This window comes from Amblyraja radiata, chromosome 1 (assembly GCF_010909765.2).
Source record: "Amblyraja radiata isolate CabotCenter1 chromosome 1, sAmbRad1.1.pri, whole genome shotgun sequence".
NCBI lineage: Eukaryota > Metazoa > Chordata > Chondrichthyes > Rajiformes > Rajidae > Amblyraja > Amblyraja radiata.
This window is the reverse complement of record NC_045956.1, coordinates 182,812,572-182,837,925: the sequence shown is the minus strand read 5'-3', so window position 1 is coordinate 182,837,925 and position 25,354 is coordinate 182,812,572. Positions and strand designations below refer to the sequence as shown.

Genomic DNA, 25,354 nt, shown 5'->3' with positions numbered 1-25,354 from the left:
GGAGAAGTGTCCTGATCCATTACCTATCCATGTTTTCCAGGGATGCTTCCTGACCTGTTGAGGTACTCCAGTGGCTTTCCAATGTTTAGACAGATGTGGGCCTAGCTTAGATGGGGCATATTGGTCGACATGGACAAGTTATGTTGAAGGGTCTGTTTCCATGCTGTATGGACTCCATGCACTCTCTAAATTAATTTCTAGACTTGGTGCCCTCATCCCACAAAAACAAATAAATAAAGTAATTGTGTGTTTGTAATATTAAGTGCAATGCATTTACGACATTACCTACTTTTCCTAAACATTTCTGTTTATTCTAAACCAGTAGTTTTGTTACTGAAATTTATAGAAATTGCTTGAAACTGCTGCCAAGAAATTGAACCTATTTGTGTCTTAATTTTAAATTGTACATTAAAATCTTTTTGCTCATTTCAATATGTTGACATATGTAGGAACAGTTCCTGTGGATTGGAAGGTAGCTAATGTTATCCCACTTTTTTTAAGAAAGGAGGGAGAGAGAAATAGTAAGATTAAACGAGAACTTACCAGTTTGAAGTTTGATCGTTATTTTATGAGGAGTAACGTTGAGGGAATACGTGAAGAACCCCGCCAGGACGCATGCGTGTCATTCTTCAAAGCAGCGGTGTGAAATCACAGATAACTGTAATGACTAAACATAGTAAGATTAGAGAAGAGATACCAGTTGAGTATATGATCAAGGGTGGGAGCGGAGGGCACGTATTCCCTCAACGTTACTCCTCATAAAATAACGATCAAACTTCAAACTGGTAAGTTCTCGTTTAATCTTACTATTTTACTTCGGAGTCACGTGAGTGACTACGTGAAGATTTTAAAGCTCTGTGATTTCATGCCGTGGAAACAAGTCCATGCATCACATCTGCCTTGATTATGGGGAGAATAGAGTTAACATCATTAGACATCAATACGATATTGAAACCCAACGATAAATATATTAACACCAATTATTGCCCCTATTTATGGGGTAAATTATATTACAGAACTTAAATTTGTTTCTGCAAATGTTCCAGGTTCAATGACTGGTTTGTTATAAAGTCGTTGGAAAGTTTCCTCCGTTGACCATCCTGCTGTCTTGAGGATTTGGTCCATAGGAACGTCCAACTTCATAGCTGCCGATGTAGCTGCAGCCCTGGTGGAGTGAGATTTAAAATGCTAGTGTCTACTCCAGCCTTTATTAGGACCTTTTTTAGCCACCTAGAGATGGTCTGGACTGTCACTGTTTTGAGTGGCTGTTTGTAGCTGATTAAAGTGACATTTCTTTCCCTCTGATGATCTAAGTATACTCCATATATAATAGTAAGTGTGTTACAATACAGAGACGACCATCTGTCGGGTAGGCCCTGAATTCTGTTTTTAGGCCTGCTGACCCCTGTCTGTTCTGTTTGACTATTTCATTGATGTGAAAAGTTAAATTTCCAGATGAAATAATCATGTTGTCCAGCCTTAGTTTCTGTAGTGACTGGACCCTTTGTGCCGTGACCAAGGCCATCAGCATGACTGTTTTCATAGTCAGTTTCTGTAGGGACAGAGCTGTAGCTGGAGACCAGTTTCTTAACATGGTCAGTACAATGCTCACATCCCATATTTGGGAGTACCTGGTTCTTGGGGGATTAACATTAAAATGCCCCTCATGAGTTTGGTTACCAGGGTGTGTCCCAACAGAATGCCGCTCTGTTCCTTGCCACAGGTATGTTGACAGAGCACTTCTGGCGCAGTTGATGGCACTATGACTGAGCCTCTCATCGTAATGGAGGCTTGCCAGGAATTGCAGAACAGACGGGATGTTCATAGATCTGTGGGTGATGTTTATTGTTGTGACAGTACTTCCCATTTCTTGATGACACCAAGTACTGTTTTTTGGTGGACTGTCTGTGGGCCGCTGAAATAATATCCACTGTTCGGTCCGTCAGTCCCAGGTGTAGTAGAGGTGCTTTCAACTCTATAAATTAATAGGTTTATATAATTATGACATGGGTAACTACCCCTTGTTGCGGGAAGAACCAGTAAATTAGGTCTATGATGGATGGTGATGCATGGTTCTAAAACCATGTCGTGTATCACCGGGACCCATGGTTGAGTAGGCCAATCGGGTACTATCAAAATACCGGACGTGGAGTCTACTGTATATTCCTAAATACCCGACTGATGAGGCAGAAGGAGGGAATGCATAAATAAATAATCCCCCAATGCAGCGAAAATGCATCTGTACCACTGCCCCAGGTTCTGGTTCCCATGAACATAATTCGATAACTGGTGAGAGCATGGATGCGAATAGGTCGATATCTGGTGTTCCATACCGTGCTGTAATTTCAGCAATACATTTTTTATCCAACATCCATTCAGTGTTTTCATAGAATTAGCGTGACCTGTTGTCTGCCACTAATTCAGTTTACCTGGTAAGTAGGTAGCTGATATCCAAATATCTCTCTGGATACACTATTGCCAAATTGTGTTGGCCAGATTGTCACATGATGTCGATATGTTTCCACCCATATGGTTGATATATGCTACCACGGTGGTGTTGTCAATTTGTAGTCTAAAATGCTGGTGATATAACCCAGAACAATATGACTTAAAGCCATGGAATGCACTCAACATTCCCAGGTAGTTTATGCCCAGTGTTTGTAATAATGATGCCTCCTGTGCATTCCATCTCCCCCACAGCTGGAGATGGAATTGGTAGCATCCCATCCAAGTGCACTGGCATCAGTATGTAGTTCCATAGACGGGTAGCTGATAATGTTTGGATCGGAACAATGCCTAATGTTATGTTTCCACCATTTTAGTTCCATTGTGGCCTCTGTTGGTAGCTTCATTGGTCTGTCAGAATGACCCCCATAATTTTTGAGTGCACGAATGTTTGCCCTCTGTAATTTTTGATAATGTAAAGGTCCGATTTGTGTGGCTGGAAACGCAGCCAATATAATGCCAATTATTCTTGCTACCAGTCGGATGGATGGTTTTGTTTTGCTGCAAGCCTCCATTAAGGCTGTAACCTTTTCTTTCGGCAAAGTCACTGACATGTGAACTGTGCTAAGGGTGTACCGCAGATGATCCATTATGTTAAATAACATCTGTGGTCACCTCTAATGGGTACTGTATAGTAAGCATCTTTTAATACGATGCTTGCCATGTAGTAACCTAGGAATCAATTGCTTAGCAGCAACAAAGGTTCCCATCTAGTAATGAATATATAGTATGAAGGTATTCAAATTAGTCAAATCTATGATGATGTGGCAACCACCATCTAGTTTATGATAAAGATTTTGGACACGAATTCCTGTGATTCGTGTTGGATATCCTCCATTATTCCTTTTTTATATGGGCACTGTAGTTCAGCATGCGCTTTTGATTTTTTCTTTGCCTGTAAGCACGAACATTTGGTTCGGTACATGCTGAACTGGAGGATTATGTTTTGTATAAATTCTATGGTATAACCCTATACTTCTGAAAATATAAGTGTCGGTAGTTAATTTATTCCATGCATCCAGATAGAATTGTAGTCTCCCACCAACCTCGTAAGGAACCAGACCCACCTACCTCCATGGTTACTATTGGTAGGTTTGTTACTTTTTCGGCATCCTCCGTGGACGTTGAGGTGCCGGTGTCTGGATCTGTAGTTGGGTCGGTGTTGAGGGTTAGCGCATTCCCCAGGAAGTAGTTTTTAGACGTTGCTTTAATGAGCCCCAGGGTTTTACCCTCTTTGTCAAGTTCTTTTACCTGTTTTGATAAGTTGCCTCCAAATAGTAATATTGGTGGTTTGGAGGTTCCAGGTTTGCATAGGCCTGCAAATTAGGGTCTAAAGCCGGTTGGATGGCACTTCTTCTAATGCTGTTTACTCGTATTGGTAGTTGCAAAATAAAGCCAGTGCATCCTGGTGATCTTGTGTCATGTCTTTTTTGTTTATTGTGCGGGCGAAACCCGTAATTCCCGCTGTTAGGACTTTCAGAACTTTCTGTTGTTTCAAGTCCCTGGCTCTGCCATGTTTTCAAATACACTGGTTGACACTGGGAACATTCAGTGTTTTGCAGTTCCCTGATGGTAAGTGTCTTCCAATAGGTTTTCTTGCACCCCATGTGCACTAGGGGTATGTTCTGCACCCCTCTTCAGGTTCAGCCCAGAATTGACCCCCTATACTCCCCTCTGATGAGGGAGAAACACTGTGCAGCCCTACAAGAGGTACTGCTGTAGGACTTACTAGCTGCCCCCTGTGACTAGTCTCCATCTCCTGGAGCAGGTAAGTGGCAGGCGCTCCAGCTGGCTCCGATGCTCTCGGGCACTGGCCACCTGCTGCTGCTTCAGTTCCTGCAGCCGCTCCAACCGGCTCCAATGCTCATGGTCACTGGCCGTCGTGGCTGCTCCTGAAGCCGCTACTCCTGAAGCCGCTCCTGCTCCAGTTCCTGCAGCCGCTCCAACCGGCTCCAATGCTCACGGGCACTGGCCGTCGCGGCTGCTCCTGAAGCCGCTCCTGCTCCAGCTCCTGCAGTCAGCCTAGGATTGACCCACCTGCTGCTGCTTCAGTTCCTGCAGCCGCTCCAACCGGCTCCAATGCTCATGGTCACTGGCCGTCGTGGCTGCTCCTGAAGCCGCTACTCCTGAAGCCGCTCCTGCTCCAGTTCCTGCAGCCGCTCCAACCGGCTCCAATGCTCACGGGCACTGGCCGTCGCGGCTGCTCCTGAAGCCGCTCCTGCTCCAGCTCCTGCAGTCAGCCTAGGATTGACCCTCCGTGCTCCCCTCTGATGAGGGAGAAACACTGTGCAGCCCCACAAGAGGTACTGCTGTGGGGCTTACTAACTGCCCACTGTGGCTAGCCTCCATCTCCCGGAGCCTGCCACTTTGGAGTATTTCCTCCAGCAGCCGCGCCAACCGGCTCCAATGCTCACGGGCACTGGCCGTCGCGGCTGCTTTTGAAGCTGTTCCTCCTGCAGCCGCTCCAATCGGCTCCAATGCTCACGGGCACTGGCCGTCGCGGCTGCATTGTTCCCCGCTCCCAGCCGCTCCAACCGGCTCCAATGCTCACGGGCACTGGCCGTCGCGGCTGCTTTTGAAGCTGCTCCTCCTGCAGCCGCTCCAACCGGCTCCAATGCTCACAGGCACTGGCCGTCGCGGCTGCTTTGTTCCCCGCTCCCAGCCGCTACAACCGGCTCCAATGCACACGGGCACTGGCCGCTCGCGGCTGCTCCTAAAGCCGCTCCAACTGGCCCCAATGCGCACGGGCACTGGCCGCTCGCGGCTATTCAGAGTCGGACTCATCGGAGTCAACGTCTCTGTTGGTTTTTTGCTTCGCTCTACCGCCCGGCCGTGGCCGGTGCGGGAGCGAAGTCGGGCACAGCTGTTCCCATTACGGGAGATTGGCGTGCCATTGGCTGCTGCTGCCGGCTGCCCGCAACTCCGCGGTTCTTCCCCGCCAGCTTTCCCGCAGCCTTCGTGGATCTGGTCCATGTCTCCACCTGTAAGGTAAGTGGAAGGAACGCAGAGTCTCCTTACCTGCTGTTCCCGACTTTCAATTCTGGAACGCAGTCTCCTTACCTGCTGTTCCCGGCTTTCCATTTTTGCCGCTAAGGGGAACGTCGTTCCCCCTGCTGTGACTCGTTGCAATGCGTGTAGCGATATGACACGCATGCGTCCTGGCGGGGTTCTTCACGTAGTCACTCACGTGACTCCGAAGTAAAATCAGGGAATTATAGACCAGTTAGCCTGACATCGGTGGTGGGGAATACGCTGGAGTCAATTATAAAAGATGAAATAGCAGCACATTTATATAGCAGTAACAGGATTGGTCCGAGTCAGCATGGATTTACGAAGGGGAAATCATGCTTGCCTAATCTTCTGGAATTTTTTGAGGATGTAACTAGGAAAATGGACAAGGGAGAGCCAGTGGATGTAGTGCACCTGGACTTTCAGAAAGCCTTTGTTAAGGTCCCACATAGGAGATTAGTGGGAAAAATTAGAGCACATGGTATCGGGGGTATGGTACTGACATGGATAGAAAATTGATTGGCAGACAGGAAACAAAGAGTGGGGATTAATGGGTCCCTTTCAGAATGGCAGGCAGTAACTATTGGGGTACCGCAAGGCTCGGTGCTGGGACCGCAGTTAATTACAATATTAATTAATGATTTAGATGAAGGGATTAAAAGAATTACCCTTTTAGCAAATTTGCAGATGACACAAAGCTGGGTGGCAGTGTGAACTGTGAGGAGGATGTTATGAGGATGCTGGGCGACTTGGACAGATTGGGTGAGTGGGCAAATGCATGGCAGATACAGTTTAATGTGGATAAATATGAGGTTATCCACTTTGGTGGCAAGAACAGGAAGGCAGATTATTATCTGAATGGTGTCATGTTAGGAAAAGGGGAAGTACAACAAGATCTGCGGGGTCCTTGTTCATTGGTCAATGAAAGTAAGCATGCAGGTACAGCAGAAGAAAGCTAATGGCATGTTGGCCTTCATAACAAGGGTAGTTGAGTATAGGAGCAAAGAGGTCCTTCTGCAGTTGTACAGGGCCCTAGTGAGACCACACCTGGAGTATTGTGTGTAGTTTTGATGTCCAAATTTGAGGATGGACATTCTTCCTATTGACAAAGTGCATCGTAGGTTCACGAGGTTAATTCCCAGGATGGCGGGACTGTCATATGTTGTAAGAATGGAGCGATTGGGCTTGTATACACTAGAATTTAGAAGAATGAGAGGGGATCTTATTGAAACATAAGATTATTAAGGGATTCCACAAGCTAGAGGCAGGAAACATGTTTCCGATGTTGGGGGCGTCCAGAACCAGGGGCCACAGTTTAAGAATAAGGGGTTGGCCATTTAGAACGGAGATGAGGAAAAACTTTATCACCCAGCGAGTTTTGAATCTGTGGATTTCTCTGTGGAGGCCAATTCTCGCGATGCTTTCAAGCGAGAGTTAGGTAGAGCTCTTAAAGATAGCGGAGTCAGGGGATATGGGGAGAAGGCAGGAACGGGGTACTGATTGTGGATGATCAGCCATGATCACAGTGAATGGCAGTGCTGGCTCGAAAGGCCGAATGGCCTTCTCCTGCACCTATTGTCTGTTATATATATTGTTTATTGACATCAATTTCATGTTGAGGTATTTCTCATCTGGAAAGTGAACTGGGCACGTCCAGTTGCAATTCATTCTAGCTGGTGTCATTTCCCTGTTGTATTTCACACGTGACAACATCATCAATGTGCACAGTCAATGCTTCTGAATTACTGTCAGAAATTGGATCAAAGGTTTGTAACCTATAACCTTTGTTTTTCACTCACTGTTAAACAAGGAATAAAACACTGCAAGTCAGGAACCATATGTAATTTAATGGGTCCCGGTGGGCAGATCAATTTTTTGTTTCTAAATCCTTCATATTCATTTTCATGTGCTGCCTTTTTGTACATCTGCAGCACAGAGAAAGATCAAAGTATCTCAAGAGTCTCGAGTGTTTAGTGCAAAACCAAAGTATGTAATGCATCTAAGACATAGTCCAGTGTAGATCCTTGTTGCTGACGTAAGGTTGTGGTTAGTGCTTTGCAGTTCAAGAGCATTGTACACAGACCAAGTTTTTCATATTGGGCTCGTACCATTTGCCTGCATTTGGCCCATAGCCCTCTAAATCAGGGGTTCCCAACCTTTTTTGTCCCGTTTACCCCAGGCAACTTTAATAGCACATATAAATGTTATTTCACTTATTTAATGATGAACTTAACTAATGATGAACCTATAACCGGTATACCGGAACCAAACACAGTCAGTCACTGAGAAAAAATATGTTCAAATCCAGAATCAACAAATTTACCCCCTGGGTAGGCAAAATGTACCTCCTGGGGGGTAAATTTACCCCAGGTTGGGAACCCTTGCTCTGAATACTTTCTATCCATATATCTGTGCAAGTGTCTTTTAAAAATTGTATCCACTTCCATAGTTTCCTCTGGCAACTCATTTTAGATACGGACTACCCTGAGTGAAAAGGTTGACCCTGAGGTCTCTCTGAAATCTCTATCTCTCACCTTAAACCTATGACCTCTAGTTTTAGAATCCTTGAACCTGAAAAAAAATGTGAGCATGTGGCGGCCCCTGGCGGTGAGCCACGCACAGTGCGAACCCTCGGCTCTGGAGGGGGGAGTCACGTGTCTGGGTGACGGGAGGAGCATGTCACGGGGCTCCCCTGGGAGTATTTAAGGTCGGGCACGCCCATGCTTTGGGCGTGGTAGTAGGGAGCTGTATGGTAGCGAACAATATAGATTTATCGGCTTAGACAAACTTTGTGTCCCGCCTCATTCTTGGCTGGACTGTTTTGAGTCCCGCCACAAGCATTCACTTTAACCATGCCCTCATGAACTTGTACACCTCAATGAGTTCAGCCCCAGCCTCTTACCTTCCAAAGAAAGGAGTCTCGGCTGTCTAACCTCTCCATATAACTCAAGCCCGCAAGCCCAGGTAACATCCTGATGAATTTCTTCCACATCCTTTCGAACAATGACATCTTAACCCAGAGACCCGGGTTCAATCCCGACTACGGATGCTGTCTGTATGGAGTTTGTACATTCTCCCCATGACCTGCGTGGGTTTTCTCCGAGATCTTTGGTTTCCTCCCACACTCCAAAGACGTACAGGTTTGTGGGTTAATTGGCTTGGTAAATGGAAAAATTGTCCCTAGTGGGTGTAGGATGGTGTTAATGTACAGGGATCGCTGGTCGGTGCGGACCCGGTGGGCCGAAGGGCCTGTTTCCGTGTTGTATCTCTAAAATAAACTAAACTAAAAAAACGAAAAATCTTTCCTATAGCCGGGCAACCAGAACTGCACATTGTACTCCAAGTGTGGTCTCACCAACAACTTGTACAGCTGCATCATGTCCCAACTTGTGTACTCAATACCCGACACAACAATTAAATGTGTTCTGTAAATGACATGACAGCTATGAGTCTACAAATAACTGCTGAATGTAAACACATGGATTACATTTCAGTGCCCTGGAAAAGCACCATAGCAGTCTCTTGAAGAAAGTCCCACTTTTCAATTTTTGTATGGTGACTCCAAATTTCTGTAAAATCACATAAGCTTAAAAAGAAACGACAAAATAATGACTGATTTAGTATGATTTATACTTAAATAGTCTAACGGGAAACTAGTGAGTTTGAGGTATAGAATGAATCAGGAAGTCATGATGCAGCTTTATCAGGTTTTGATTGGGCCACATTTAGAGTATTGTGTGCAGGGAGGATGTGGAAGCTTTGGAGAAGGGGAAGAAGTGGTTTACCAGAATGCTGCCTGGCTTAGAGGATATTACTATAAGGAGAGGTTGGTCAAACTTGGATTGTATTGTAATTGGAGATCCTTGAACTATCTTTAATTGGACTTTATCTTTGGTGGCAAAAACAGGAAGGCAGATTACTATCTAAATGGTGTCATGTTGGGAAAAGGGGAAGTACAACGGGATCTGGGTGTCCTTGTTCACCAGTACATGAAAGGAAGCATGCAGGTACAGCAGGCAGTCAAGAAAGCGAATGGCAGGTTGGCCTTCATAACAAGAGGAGTTGGGTATAGGAGCAAAGAGGTCCTTCTGCAGTTGTACAGGACCCTAGTGAGACCACACCTGGAGTATTGTGTGCAGTTTTGGTCCCCTAATCTGAGGAAGGACGTTCTTGCTATTGAGGGAGTGCAGCGCAGGTTCACGAGGTTAATTCCCGGGATGGTGGGACTGTTACATACTGAGAGAATGGAGCGGCTGGGCTTGTATACTCTGGAATTTAGAAGGATGAGAGGATCCTATTGATGTAAGATTATTAAGGGTTTAGACACGCTAGAGGCAGGAAACATATTCCTGATGTTGAGGGAGTCCAGAACCAGGGGTCATAGTTTAAGAATAAGGGGTAAAGCATTTAGAACGGAGATGAGGAAACACTTTTTCACACAGAGAGTTGTGAGTCTGTGGAATTCTCTGCCTCAGAGGGTGGTGGAGGCAGGTTCTCTGGATGCTTTCAAGAGTGAGCGAGATAGGGCTTTTAAAGATAGCGGAGTCAGGGGATGTGGGGAGAAGGCAGGAACGGGGTACTGATTATGGATGATCAGCCATGATCACATTGAATGGTGGTGCTGGCTCAAAGGGCCGATTGGCCTACTCCTGCACCTACTGTCTATTGTCTATCTTGCACTAAATGTTGTACCCTTAATCCTTTATCTGTGCACTGTGGATGGCTTGATTGTAATCATGTATAATCTTTTCTTTGACTGACTAACATGCAAATAAAAGCTTTACACGAAGGTCTTCAATTATTTTCACGTGACAATAATAAATGAAACTAAACTAAACTAAACTTTAAAAAAATGAGCACCTCTCTGAAGAAGCGTCCCGACCTGAAACATCACCTACAGTCTGAATGTGTTGTAAGGAACTGGCGATGCTGGTTTAAACCGAAGATAGACACAAAAAGCTGGAGTAACTCAGAGGGAGGCAGCATCTTTGGGGAGAAGGAATGGGTGATATTTTGGGTCGAGACCCTTCTTCAGACTAGTCAGGGGAAAGGGAAACGAGAGATATAGGAACACTAACCCAAACCCTATAGCCTGAAGAACGGTCCCAACCTGAAACGTCACCTATAGTCTAAAGAAGGTTCCCAGCCCAAAAGGTTGCCTATAGTGTGAAGAAGATACGACCTTCAGAAAGCCATCTCAAACGTAAAGAGATTCTTACGAACTAATCTGGAGACTCAGATGCATGCCGGGCAACGTTAACCATTTCCTCCAAATCCAAGCTATGGCCACGCGTATGGGCCCCAGCTATGCCTGCCTCTTTGTAGGGTACGTCAAACAATCCCTGTTCGAGGCGTACCGTGGCCCTATCCCCCGAACTCGTCCCCCGCTACATGGACGACTGCATTGTTGCTACCTCCAGCAGCCATGCAGAACTCAATGACTTCTTCCATTTCACCACTAATTTCCATCCGGCACTCAAATTCACCTGGACCATTTCCAACATCTCCCTACCATTTCTAGATCTCACTGTCTCCATCACAGGTAACAGACTACTGACCGAAGGTACACAAAATTGCTGGAGGAACTCAGCGGGTGCAGCAGCATCTATGGAGCGAAGGAAATAGGCGACGTTTCGGGCCGAAACCCTTCTTCAAGACTACTGACCGACATCTACTATAAACCCACTGACTCCCATAGCTATCTACTACACTTCTTCCCATCTTGCTTCCTGTAAGGACTCTATCCCCTACTCCCAATTCCTCCCTCTATGCCGCATCTGCACCCAGGATGAGGTGTTCCAGACCAGGGCATCGGAGATGTCCTCATTCTTTAGATAACGATGGTTCCCCTCTTCTGTTATAGATGAGGCTCTCACCAGGGTCTCCGCAGTATCCCGCAGCTCCGCTCTTACTCCCCATCCCCCTACTCGTAACAAGGACAGAGTCCCCCTTATCCCAACTTCCACCCCATCAGCCATCACATACAACATATAATCCTCGCCACCTCCAACGGGATCCTACCACTGGCCACATCTTCCCATCTCCTCCTCTTCATGCTTTCCGCAGAGACCGTACCCTCCTTAACTCCCTGATCAATTCGTCCCTTCCCACCCAAACCACCCCCTCCCTGGGTTCTTTTCATTGCAACCACAGGAAATGCTACACTTGGGGCTTTACCTCCCTCCTCGACTCCATCCAAGGACCCAAGCTGTCTTTTCAGATGAGGCAGAGGTTCACCTGCACCTCTTCCAACCACATCTTCTGCATCCGCTGTTCCACGTGTCAACTTCTCTACATCGGCGAGACCAAGCAAAGACTCGACGATCGCTTTGCCCGACGCCTCCGCTCAGTTCGCACTAACCAACCTGATCTCCCGGTGGCTCAGCACTTCATTTCCCCCTACCATTCCGAATCCGACCTTTCTGTCCTGGGCCTCCTGCATGGCCAGAGTGAGGCCCAGTGCAAATTGGAGGAACAGCACCTCATATTTCACTTAGGTAGTTTACACCCCAGCGGTATGAACATTGACTTCTCTAATTTCAGATAGTCCTTGCTTTCTCGCTCCTTCCCCTCCCCCCTTCCCAACCCTTCTCGACCCAAAAAGTCACCTTTTCCTTCTCTCCATAGATGCTGTCTCGCCCGCTGTTCCTCCAGCATTTTTGTCTACCTTTCATTTATTTCTATACTCACCTCAAAAGGGAGAACAACTATGTATCTCAACGAGCCCCCACACCCCCGACAAAATGGTGATCACAATCTCCAAAGTCGACATTATAAGATCATGACGATGAACCTTTGGAAAATATCTGGCCCAGGTGGTGTCATAAGGTTAGAAGGGATAGGAGCAGAATTAGGCCATTCGGCCCATCAAGTCTACTCCGCCATTCGATCATGGGAACAGGCCCTTCAGACCACCAAGTCCACGCCTTAGTTCTATGTTCTCCCACTTAGTCATCCACTTCCTACACTCTAGGAGCAATTTACAAAGCGTCCAAGTAATCTGTACATCTTTGGGAACTTCAATGGTTCAATGGTTCTTTATTATCTTGAACAGCACAGTGAAATCTTTTGCCCAACCCACAAATGCACAGTTGCCATATTTTGGCATCGATTACAAAGAGAAAGTTCAAAGTCCGGTCCACATGCTTTGAAGTACTGGAGCACCCCCGGTGCAGGTAAGCCCCAAGCTGCTGCAGGCCCACAACCCGACACCCCTTTCCTTGCCTGACCGCCTTTTGTGGAAACTGGAGCACCCGGATGTTCCTAATCAACCATTGTCTCTATTTATTTATTGCCTTTGCAGATTACAGTACTTACCAGCCAGCCTGGAAAACAAGTGGTGAAGCAGCTTGAATCAGGTCTCAGCGAGACTGATTTAGTCAGTGTTAGGCGCTTACAGGTACTGCATGTATCCAGATGCAATACAATGGAATTGATGGACATGCCTTGCAGCACACAGTCTGTCCCATCTGATCAAGAAAGCAACTCTGATGGTTTGTATTTGGAGTAAGAATAATTTATTTATTTCAGTTACCGACCGTTTTTATTCAAAGCTACCTGTATTCCTTATTGAACTTTTTGAAAGAAATTAGGTCATTCAGCAAACTTCAGCAACCAAAATTGAAAACTTGCTGATCTGTGTGGCTTAGTATTACATTGACATACTTGCACACACAGCCACCGGACAAGCTCAAATATGTTGATTCAGTATTTTTTGTCACCCACATTAATAGGGTAGATTTTAACTTACAGTTGTGGAAAATAAGTCATAGCGTGATACAGTGTGGAAACAGGCCCTTCAGCCCAACTTGCCCACACCAACCAACATGCCCCAGCTACACTAGTCACATCTGACCGCATTTGGTCAACATCCATCTAAACCTGTCCAATCTACAGTATGTATTTGTCTAACTGTTTCTTAAATGATGGGGATATTCCCTGCCTCAACTACCTCCTCTGGCAGCTTGTTCCATACATCCACCACCCTTTGTGTGAAAAACTTACCCTTCAGATTTTTATTAAATCTTTTCCCCTTCACCTTAAACCTATGTCCTCGATTCACCTACTCTAGGCAAGAAACTCTGCGCATCTACCCAATCTATCCCTCTCATAATTGTATACACCTCAATAAGGAAAGAATGTTTCGGCTGGTGGGAGAGTCTAGGACCAGAGGTCTTCAGCCTCAGAATTAAAGGGTGTTCCTTTAGAAAGGATGTGAGGAGGAGCTTCTTTAGTCAGAGGGTAGTTAATCTGTGGAACTCATTGCCACAGAGGGCTGTGGAGGACAAGGCAGTGGATATTTTTAAGGCAGAGATAGACAAATTCTTGATTAGAACGGGTGTCAAGGGTTATGGGGAGAAGGCAGAAAAATGGGACTAGGAGGCTGAGATCAGCCATGATTGAATGGCGGAGTAGACTCGATGGGCCGAATGGCCTAATTCTACTCCTATAACTTGTGAAAGTGAAGATCACCCCTCGTGACTCCTGCGCTCCAAGGAATAGTCCCAGCCTCAATCTCTCCCTATAGCTCAGACTCTCCGGCCCTGGCAACATCCTTGTAAATCTTCTTTGTATCCTTGCCAGCTTGACAACATTTTTTCTATAGCAAATTTTAGCAACAGTGATAGCAAATCTTGTATCTATCTACATTAGCCTCAAATTTATAAATAAATTATGAACAAATATTTTTATGATCTGAACCTTTATTTTTATTTACACGAATTAAGAACTTTTTATTTGAAGCTCTTCTGTCTCAGACTCAGGAAACCAAAACTAAATGTCTGTAACATTAGTATATTTATATAAATATGCCTCTGTTTTTGTTAATGTTCCTACACCCATATCAACCCATTGGGCAAGAGCTCAATTTTTTCCAAAAAGCATGCTCGAACTTCATTAAAAGACTCTGGTTTCCATTACTGTTATTCATTGATTGCACATCTGCTTGGGGTCGGAAGCGGATGAGGGCAGGAATTATGTATCTGTGTAACACGAGCCAGTCAACCTCATAAAATGGAGTTACTGTAAACCCTGGCTCCAACCACAGTGTGATTTTGAAGAGACTTGTGCTTGCAACTATTTCAGGCAGGGCAGCCACATTCTCTGATTGTGTGTGTAGATCCTTTTTTTCATAAAACATATTACGGTACAGCTCAGGAACAGCCCCTTCAGCCCACAATGTCCGTGCTAACCTTAATGTCAAGACAAACTGATTTTATCTGTGTGCACGTAATCCAAATCCCTCTATTCGCAGCATACCCAGGTGTCGAACTAAAAGTCTCTTAAATGCCATTGTTGTATCTTCGTCCACTAGCAGTTCTGCCAACGTGTTCCAGGTACCCACCACCCTCTTTGTAAAAACAAAACTTGTCCTGCACAAGCTTGTATTCTCATTTTACTTATGATATATAATGAGGCGGTTTAGCTCATTGGTTTGTGCCATGGTTATCAGAGCAATGGCATCAATCCCATTTCCCAATTGTACCCTATTCTCTCTCACATACCCATCGGCTACCTGCATTCTTAATGCCACCTACCTGCATTAGGTGACATTTACTTGTTAAGTCAAGTCAAGTCTCATTTATTTATATAGCACATTTAAAAAACAACTCTCGTTGGCCAAAGTGCTTTACATTTGTTATAAGAATAGTATAAACAAACAAACTACATACATATATACATATAGCCCTCGCTCAGTGGACGTCAGGAAAGGCTTGAGAGTATAGATAGGTTTTTAGTCTTGACTTAAAGGAGTCGATGGAGGGGGCAGTTCTGATGGGAAAGGGGATGCTGTTCCACAGTCTAGGAGCTGCAACCGCAAAGGCGCGGTCGCCCCTACTAACCTGCACAATTTTGGAATATGAGAGGAAAATGCAAAATCCTAGCAAATATCAGGTGGTTGCAGGGAAAAAGTGCAAGTACATACAAACAGGACCAGAGTTCAGCAGTGGCCGATGAACTTGAGAGCTTTAGAGATGTGAGTCAGCAGCACTAACTGTGGTGACATCCTTTACAAGTACTAGGAAAAAGTTCCTGCAAAGAGCAAAATGGTAAAGGCTAAATAATCTGATTTCATGATTTTTGTAAGAGATAAATATTGGTCGGGTGCTTTGGACATTTTCCTCATTTGTTTCATTCTGAGCCCTTTGGTTCTTGGTTCTTTCCTAAATGGATACAGCTGTCTCTATTTCCTTTGCTTAGACTCTTCATGATTTTGAATCTCTATCATAACTTGTGGGCGGCATGGTGGCGCAGTGGTAGAGTTATTACCTTACAGATCCAGAGACCCGGGTTCGATCCTGACTACGGGTGCTGTCTGTATGGAGTTTGTATCTTCTCCCCGTGAGTTTTCTCCCACACTCCAAAGACGTACAGGTTTGTAGACTAATTGGCTTGGTATAATTGTAAATTGTCCCTAGTGTGTGAAAGATACTGTTAGAGTGCGGGGATTGCTGCTCAACACAGGCCGTAGGGCCTGTACCCACACTGTATCTCTAAACTAAACTCCTCGCATTCTCCTTCCTTCCACGGAGAACTCCAGCTTCTCCAGCCAATCCTGTTAACCAAAGTCTCCCATCTCTGGAATCTTCTATGTAAATTCTTTCTGAATTCACTCTATCATTCCACTTCCCGCAGTTTAGGCATAAGCTCAGGGGCGACCGCGCCTTTGCGGTTGCAGCTCCTAGACTGTGGAACAGCATCCCTCTTCCCATCAGAACTGCCCCTTCCATCGACTCTTTTAAGTCGAGGCTTAAAACTCATCTTTACTCTCAAGCCTTTCTTGATGTCTTCTGAGGGAGGGCTATATGTATTTATTTATGTATGTACTTAATCTATGAACCACAGTTGTATAACGTTAGTACCTCCACCAATGTAAAGCACTTTGGTCAACGAGAGTTGTTTTTTAAATGTGCTATAGAAATAAAAGTGACTTGACTTGACTTAACTTACAAAATCATGAGAAGAATAGATTTGGTAGACGCACAGTTTCTTGCCCAGAGTAGAGGAATCGAGGACCAGAGGACATAGGTTTATGGTGAAGGGGGAAGGATTTAATATGAACCTGATAGGTAACCTTTTTACGCAAAGGGTGGTGGGTGTATGGAACGTGCTGCCGGAGGAGGTAGTTGAGGCAGGTATTATCGCAACTTTCAAGAAATATTAAGACAGGTACATGGATACGACAGGTTTAGAGGGATATTGGCCAAATGCAGGCAGGTAGGACTGGTGTAGATGAAACATGTTGGCTGGTGTGGGCAAGTTGGGCCGACGGGGCCAGTTTCCACGCTGTAAGATTCTATGACTAAACCATAATTCAGCACCGAATCTATGGCTTAAAATGAGCATCAAAGGATTGAGTGAGATCAATACAACTATTTGAGGGGATCAGCAAGGAAGAGAGGACCTTCTTTGAGGGGTTGAATGCATCACCATATCTCCTGGGGATCTGAGGGAGGACTTCTCTAACATGAATCTCTAAGAGAAACGACATCTCAGGCACTTCTCGACATAAAGGTGTGGTAACTTAGCTTCAGAACCAGCAGCAATCACATCTCCAAATTTGGACCAGGCCATGAGTCGGACACCATCAGACTTTTAAGGCGCAGGCAGTAGCAATCTTGCCAGTTGCCTCAATCTACACAATAACGATTAACTTACAATGAAATTAGATAAAGCAACATAAGGTTCAGCTGCAGAATGCTATGCTGGAATGTGGTAGATATGGAAAATATGAAAAGGGAAAATGTTTTGCAGAACATTTCTGGCGAAGTGATTGAACTTCTACTTGCTTGACTCTTAATGCTCGATTCCACTACCACAACGAGCCTTTTTTGTTTTTGACCTTCGAACCACCACTCAGGGAACAACACTACTGAATAAAATACAAAGTGCTGGAATAACTCAGCGTGTCTGGCAGCATCTGTGGAGGGCACAAAATGCTGGAGTAACTCAGATGGTTTCTCTGGAGAACAGAAAACTGTTCTCTGGCTACAGAGTAATCAATATATAAAAACAAACAAACAAACTAATTATAGTGCAAAGATAAAAACAGTTCCCCCAAGTCCATAGTGAAATCAAAGCAGTTTGTAGTTTGTAGTTTTGTTAGATTTCATAGTGTCAATATCCTGATGATTGTTGGGAAAAATCTGCTCCTGAATCTGGACGTAAAGTTTTCAGACTCCCGTACCCTCTTCTCGATGGCAGGGGTGAAATGAGAGCATGAACAGAGTGGTGTGGATCTCTGATGATGCTGGCTTCCTTTTTGAGTTTCATTCGAACTTCTCGATAATATTCCTCTTATTGTGCATTACTTTGGTTTCCGGATTAAACTTTGCTTTCTAACCAAATCACAAGACCCTGATATGGGACATTACAATTAATGCATACTGATACATCTGTCAATAAGTAAGATTCAGAGTGAGTGGGATCAAAAGGTAAGATCTATAAAATAATAATTATTATAGATCAAAAGGTAAGATCTATAAAAGAATGCAAGGCAGGTTGAGAATAAATAACCAAAAGGATTAGAATGCAAAATGAAATTGGCAATGTGACAATTACAGAATTAAACACTACATTGCTGAGAACTATATTCTGCACTCTGTATATTCACCTGTTTCTCCATCCATTGTACTTGAGTTTGAACTGAGTATGTAACTAACATATCTGATCTGTATGGATAAGCATGAAAAACAAAGCTTCTCACTGTATCTCAGTACGTGATAATAATATATTGCAAATGGGAAAAATAGGAATATTTGGGAAATTGTTCTCAATTGAATGAAAGTTCAAAAAGATCACATTAAGCCATATGTAGCATGGAAACATGCCCTTTGACCAAACTTGCTCATGTCGACCAAGATGCCCCATCTATAGCCCCACCTGCCCGCGTTTGGCCTGTATCCATCAAAACCTGTCCTATCGTGATGGATAGAAATGTTGTGCATCTGTCACAACGTGAACTCCCCAATTTAAGTTGGCCAGGCCATCCCAAACATAATTTCCCATCAGCTAGTGAATGATACTGTAGACCCTTCATGAAACATGGTTCATAAATTCAAGGAGCAGAATTAAGTAATTTAGCCCAAAACAACTACTCCGCTATTCAATCGTAGCTTATCTATCTTTCCCTCTCAATCCCATTATCCTGCCTTCTTCCCATAATCCTTGACACCCTTACTAATCACTGTCTACTAGTCAGCACTGTTTTTTCATATTTCCTTATTTAATCAACGCGTTTTTCTGTGCAGATTGCTCCATCCTGGGGACAGATATCGACCTGCAGACAATTGGAAATGACACAGTCAGTCTGGATAGTTTCTTCAAGAGTTGGTTGCACAACCATGAAACAGATAAGGAACATCTCCATTTGTTGCTTCCAGATACACGTCTTCCCAGATCTGCAGAAAGAAGTAATCAAAGAAGCAATCTAGGAAAATAACTATTTTGAGGCAACTTGAGCACATTTAGATTAAAAAGCAAAATGTATTTAATCTTTTTGCAAATATTACACTTCCCACCGTTCCTTTCTTTCATCTGTCACCCGCTCCCACTCTGGTGTGCAACTTTCTGTTTCTTTATCCCCACTCATATAGCCCTCTCCCATCACCCAGTCCAATATTTACTTGTATCCCCTCTTTTCCCTGCCACTGAACCCTTCCACCGATATCCCTGCCTCGGCATTACATTTCACTCCTCTTCTCGTATCTGACACCTTTTTGTCTCCTTTTCACCTCTAGCCTTTGTCACTATCTCAGCCCATCTGTCAACCCCCCCCCCCCCACTAACCTTTATCCATCTATCACTTGCCAGGCTTTGTCCCACCTCATCTCACTTTTCCAGCTTTCTCCACCCTGCTCCATCAGTCTGAAAAAGGGTCTTGAACAGAAACACCTTCAGCGCTTAGTGTTTTGCTCAAGATTCCAGCTTTGGCAGTCTCTTCCCATTCACGCTGGGCCTCACTGTCGCAGTGCAAGAGGCTGTGGTCAGGTCAGAATGGGAATGGGATCAAAGTGGCATGCTGTCACTCCTGTGGACTAGGTGTTTCGGGTCAAGACCCTTTTTCAGACTGATGGAGCAGGGGGGAGAAAGCTGGAAAGGTGAGATGAGGTGGGACAAAGCCTGGAAAGTCATAGATGGATAAAAGTTAGGGGGGGGGGGGGGGGGGTGTTTGACAGATGGGCTGAGACAGTGACAAAGGCTAGATTGGGAAATAAAAGCAATCTCCCAATCTGTATTTGGTTTCTCCAATGTAGACGAGACCACATTATGAACACCGAATACAGTGCATTAGATTGGAAGAAGTGCAAGAGAATGGCAGCTTCACCTAAAAAGACTTCGGGCCCATAGATGGTGGCAAGGGAAGAGGTGAATGGGCAGGTGTAGCAGTCTGAAGAAGGGTCTCAATACGAAGCGTCATCTGACAATGTTCTCCAGATACGCCTCCTGACCTGCTGAGTTACTCCAGCACTTTGTGTCCTTTTGCGGCATTTGTGTCCAGTTGTGTGGAAAGTTGCCATGGGACAGAAGTAGTGAGTAGGGATGGAAGAGGGATCAAGGAAATTGTGAAGTAAGTGGTCCCCGTGAAATACAAAGGTGTGGAGATGAAAAGATTGAAACTGGGAAAAAGAAATGCCAACTTTACATGAGGCAGAATGAGAGGATATTCAATCAAAAAAAAAGCTACAAAGTGCTGGAGCTCTTTCAGGTCTCCCTCCCCCACAACAGCCTGGAGAAGGATTCTGACTGAAACATCAGCACAAATGCATTGATCAACTTCCATTTTGACCCAAGTGAAAATAGAAGTTGACTCAGTGGGTCAGGCAGTATTTGTAGAGGGAATGAATAGGTTTGGACACAAAACCCATTGAGTTTGTGTTTTACTCAACGTTCCAGCATCTGAAGTTCATTGTGTCTCCATTAAGACCAAAGATCATAGAGAACTATGTTATGACCTGTTTGTCTCCAGCCTCCCCCCCACTACGGAAAGAGGCCCAGCATTCAATATATTCAAACGAGGCGCTTTGTGGGAGTGGTGGCGCCTAACGGCAGCGGCTCGACTACAGTCGTCTGTCTTTTTTTATTTTTGTCTTGTTAAATGTATGTCTTTGAGTTAGTTTTTATTATTTTTTTAGCTGTGTATATGTGGGGGGGTGGTGGGGGGGGCTGTGGGGGAAACCGTTTAAATCTCTTCCCTGTGCGGGGCCCCGACTATTCCCTGTCGGGTCTCGGATGTCGTTGGGCCTAACATCGTGGAGCTGGCGGCAACCTCCGGCCGGGACTAACCTGAGGGCTCCAGTTGCAGAGCCTGCGGAACTGACATCGCGGAGCTGGCCAACTTCGGAGCGGGAAGAGCTGTGGTGGCGTGCGGCGGCTGCGACCCGACTTTTGGAGTTCGGAGGCACCGGCCGCAGACCCGGTGGACGGGAACATCGGGAGCTCGCAGGTCCCTGGTGGGAGACCGCTTTTCCGAGCTCCGCAACGGCGACTTCTCCCGCTGGAATCGCGGGTTTAAGGACATGGAGCCGGGGCCTAACATCGCCCGGTGTGGCTTAAACGGCCTCAGGACTTACCATCGCCCGCCGGGGGCTTTAACATCGGAGCCCCAGTTCGCCTCGACACTGCAGTTGGACTGCTGGACCGTGGGAGAAGGAACAAAGGGAAGAGATAAAGACTTTGCCTTCCATCACAGTGAGGAGATGTTGGAGACTCACTGTGATGGATGTTTATGTAAACTGTGTTAAGTGTGGGTCTTGGATTGTTTTGTAATGTAAAAACTGTAGAAATGACATTTCGTTCAAACCTAGGTTTGAATGACAATAAATAGCATTCTATTCTATTCTATTTGCACCCCTCCAGAAGAAACATTGAATTCTTCAGGTAAATTATTATTGTTTCCCATTATCACGATTGTGACTTCTTCTCACCATGTTCCTACAAAATGGCCTGCTAATGCTCATTATCACCTAATCTGTCTACACCAAGAGGCTTTTATCATGCAAAAAACAAAGTGCTGAAGGAATTTAGTGGGTCAGGCAGCATCACCAGAAGGGAAAGGACCAGGATTACTGGGATGTTTAGTAGAGATACAGCATGGAAACAGGCCCTTCACCTTACCAAGTCCATGGCGATCATTGATCACCCGCTCACACTGATTCTATGTTATCCCTCTTTCATAACCACTCCCTACACTAGGGACAATTTACAGAGGCCGAGTAACCTACAAACCCACATATCTTTAGTACTTGGGAGACATACAGACAGCACCAAAGGTTATGATCAAACCCAGGTCTCTAGTCCTACTAGCTGTGCTACTATGCCGCCCTAAAAGTAGGAATGTCAGGAAATGGTGGGAGAAATGTGTGTGCATCAAGATGAAGGGGGGGGGGGGGGTTAAATACTTGAAATTGGAGAATTCAATGTTCATACCGATAGCTTATAAGCTACTCATGTGGATATGAGGTGTTATATTTTCACAGAACTTCATATTGGGTTAATATGGAGCTATGTTAATTTAGGCATCCAAAAATTATAAACAAAGTCTTAAGGCCCTTTATTAGGATGGTTATTCCTCTTGTGACTACGTGTCACATAGGGTCTAGTAATGATCTGTAAACATAGAAAATAGGTGCAGGAGTAGGCCATTCGGCCCTTCGAGCCTGCACCGCCATTCAATATGATCATGGCTGATCATCCAACTCAGTATCCTGTACCTGCCTCTCTCCATACAGTATCAGTGTGGCAAGAAAATGGACAGCAGGAGGAACTCAGTGGGTCAGGCAGCCTCTGTGAAGCAAAATGGATAGATGTTTTGTGTTGTGACCCTTGTTTTGTCTGTCCATTTCCTTCCAGGTGCCCCTCTCCCACTGACTTCCTCCAGCTGTCTGTTTTTTGCTCACAATTCCGGTAACTGCAGTTTTTTGTGGCTTCATTGTCGATAATTCTGTTCTGTGGTTGTTGATATTAAAATCATTTATTAATTTTGGATGCACAATCTCAGATTGTAATCTCAGATTGTGCACTCTTGTTTTTTAGATGTTTGTTTTGGATTTTAGCTGTGATCATGTCAGAGGGCGGTGGAGGCAGGTTCTCTGGATGCTTTCAAGCGAGAGCTAGACAGGGCTCTTAAAAATAGCGGAGTCAGGGGATATGGGGAGAAGGCAGGAACAGGGTACTGATTGGGGATGATCAGCCATGATCACATTGAATGGTGGTGCTGACTCGAGGGGCCGAATGGCCTACTCCTGCACCTATTGTCTATTGAGTCGTTATGGTCTCTACGGGGGGGAATGGACAGAGAAGGATCATACCGACTCTCAACAAATGTAACATGATCACTGCTGAAATGGACAGACAACGTTTCGGATTGGGACCCTTGTCAGTTTGATTTAGAAAAGATCTAATGTCAATGTATGGTCTTCTAATATGACCTTTTCTCAAATACAGCTTGCCTGAAATGTGATGTTCAGGAGCGAATCATCAGTCCTGCCCTCCTTCCTGGATCTATTGACTTCACTGAGAGAACCGAGAGTCTCAAAGACATCCAAAAGATTAACAAAGCAGCAAATTCAGGAGCCCTCCAGTACAAACTCCAAGTTATAAAGTATGCTGATATTTTTTGATGTTATGCTAAAGATTAGACAGTACCTCTTAGAGAGAGAGAGTCATAGAGTGATACAGAGTGGAAACGGGCCTTCGACCCAACTTGCCCACACCGGCCAACAATGTCTCAGCTACACTAGTCCCAGCTGCCTGCGCTTGGTCCAGATCCGTCCAAACCTGTCCTATCCATGTACCTGTCTAACTATCTCTTAAACAATGGGATGGTCTCAGCCTCAACTACCTTCTCTGGCAGCTTGTTCCATACACCCACCACCCTTTGTGTGAAAAAGTCACCCCTCGGATTCCTATTAAATCTTTTCCCCTTCATATGTCCTCTGCTCCTTGATTCTCCTACTCTGGGCAAGAGACTCTGTGCATCTACCCGATCTATTCCTCTCATTATGCGTGGTTCTCTTCAAGCTGTTGACTTTATGGCCAGGTACCATCTTTTCTCTTGGTAGAGCCCTTTGATGAGGTACTTGGGAGGCTGATGAGACAAGTGCATTTGAAATAATCTATATGAAATTTGGGAAGTCCTTTGAGGCGATGAATAAAACCTGTGGGATACAAGGGAGAATGGTAAATTGGACTCATAATTGGGTTAGTTGATCCTAGGCCACACACCATCCTGGCCACACACGCATCTCACCACTGCCATCAGGAAGAAGGTACAGGAGCCTGAAAACTGTAACGTTCAGTTTCAGGAACAGCTTCTTCCCTACAGCCATCAGGCTATTAAACACAACAACAAATAAGCTCTGAGCTCTGAACTGTAAAAGACTATTATTATTTGTTATTTGCACTATATTTGTTATTTATTGAACTGTGACTTTTATTTCCCCGTTATGTACAATGTTTACATATTCACATATTCTGTTGTGCTGCAGCAAGTAAGAATTTTATTGTCCCGTCCGGGGCATATGACAATGAAACACACTTGACTCTTGAAAGGATAATGGCTCAATAGATTCAAGACAAGAGTGTTTTATTGTCATATGTCCCAGACAGAACAATGGAATTCTTACTTGCAGCAGCACAACAGAATATACAAACATAGTACTCTCTAAACAATATAACAAACTAGATAAACAAGTTCTGAGTGTGCATATGCATATATACAAACAAAAAGATAAATCCCCCAGAGCTTATTTTGTAATTAGAAGGCCACGGTAATGTTTTAATAAACTCAGTATCCCTCTTCTGCATTTTGCAGTATATGTCAATGATTTAGATTTGAGGTTGAGTTTAGTTTATTGTCACGTGTACCGAGGTACAGTGAAAAGCTGGATAAAGAAGATTGCGGATGACTGAGTGAAGAGAGTCGAGTTGAGTTTATTGTCACAAGCACAATGATGGTGAGGTGCAGGTCCATTATCAAGCAAGGAAAATACATGTATATTTCCCCAAGTTATTTCACAATTCTTTCAGATTCCATGAAATATTTTCATAGTAAGTCCCGGTAGATATGTGCTGTGATATCAAATACAAAATCTCTTTTACATTAATTAATTGATTAATCTTGATTGAGGGCTAGATCTCTGATAAAAATTCTTACCTTGCAGAGCTCTGAAGTCAGATGGTGTCTGTGAATCCGTATTATATGGGCTTCCACTTATCATCAGACCCACAAACTGCTGGAAGCTAGACTGGGATGAATTGGAATCAAACCACCAAAACTTTCATGCTCTCTGTCACACCTTGAAGGTAGGAGTAATGAATTGACTAGGTTTATATTCACTGGGCTTATATTCACTGGAATTTAGAAATAAACACAATTATTAAGTGTTTAAGAAGGAACTGCAGATGCTGGCAAATCGAAGGTAGACAAAAGTGCTGGAGAAACTCAGCGGGTGCAGCAGCATCTATGGAGCGAAGGAAATAAGCAACGTTTCGGGCTGAAACCCTTCTTCATACATTTATTAAGGAATTGGACAGGCTAGATACAGGAAAAATGTTCCAGATGTTGGGGGAGTGCTGAATCAGGGGTCACTGTTTTAGAATAAGGGGTAGGCCATTTAGGTCTGAGATGAGGAGAAACTTTTCCACCCAGAGAGTTGTGAATTTGGAATTCTCTGCCACAGAATGGAAGCCAATTCACTGGATATATTCAAGAGAGAGTTGGATACAGCTCCTGGGGCTAACGGAATCAAGGGATATGAGGAGAAAGCAGGAACGAGGTACTGATTCTGGATGATCAGCCATGATCATATTGAATGGCGGTGCTGGCTTGAAGGGCCGA

The 25,354-nt window shown here is 44.6% G+C and overlaps 1 protein-coding gene across 1 annotated transcript in view; it reads left to right on the top strand.

Moving 5' to 3' along the window:
• The window catches only part of LOC116987538 (meiosis 1 associated protein), a 56,572-nt gene that overhangs the window by 4,176 nt on the left and 27,042 nt on the right, over positions 1-25,354 (top strand). The window contains exons 3-6 of the mRNA XM_033043691.1: positions 12,818-13,007; positions 18,765-18,938; positions 22,960-23,116; positions 24,678-24,819. Of these exons, the coding sequence (XP_032899582.1) occupies positions 12,818-13,007; positions 18,765-18,938; positions 22,960-23,116; positions 24,678-24,819 (663 nt within the window). The remainder of the gene's footprint in view (positions 1-12,817; positions 13,008-18,764; positions 18,939-22,959; positions 23,117-24,677; positions 24,820-25,354) is intronic.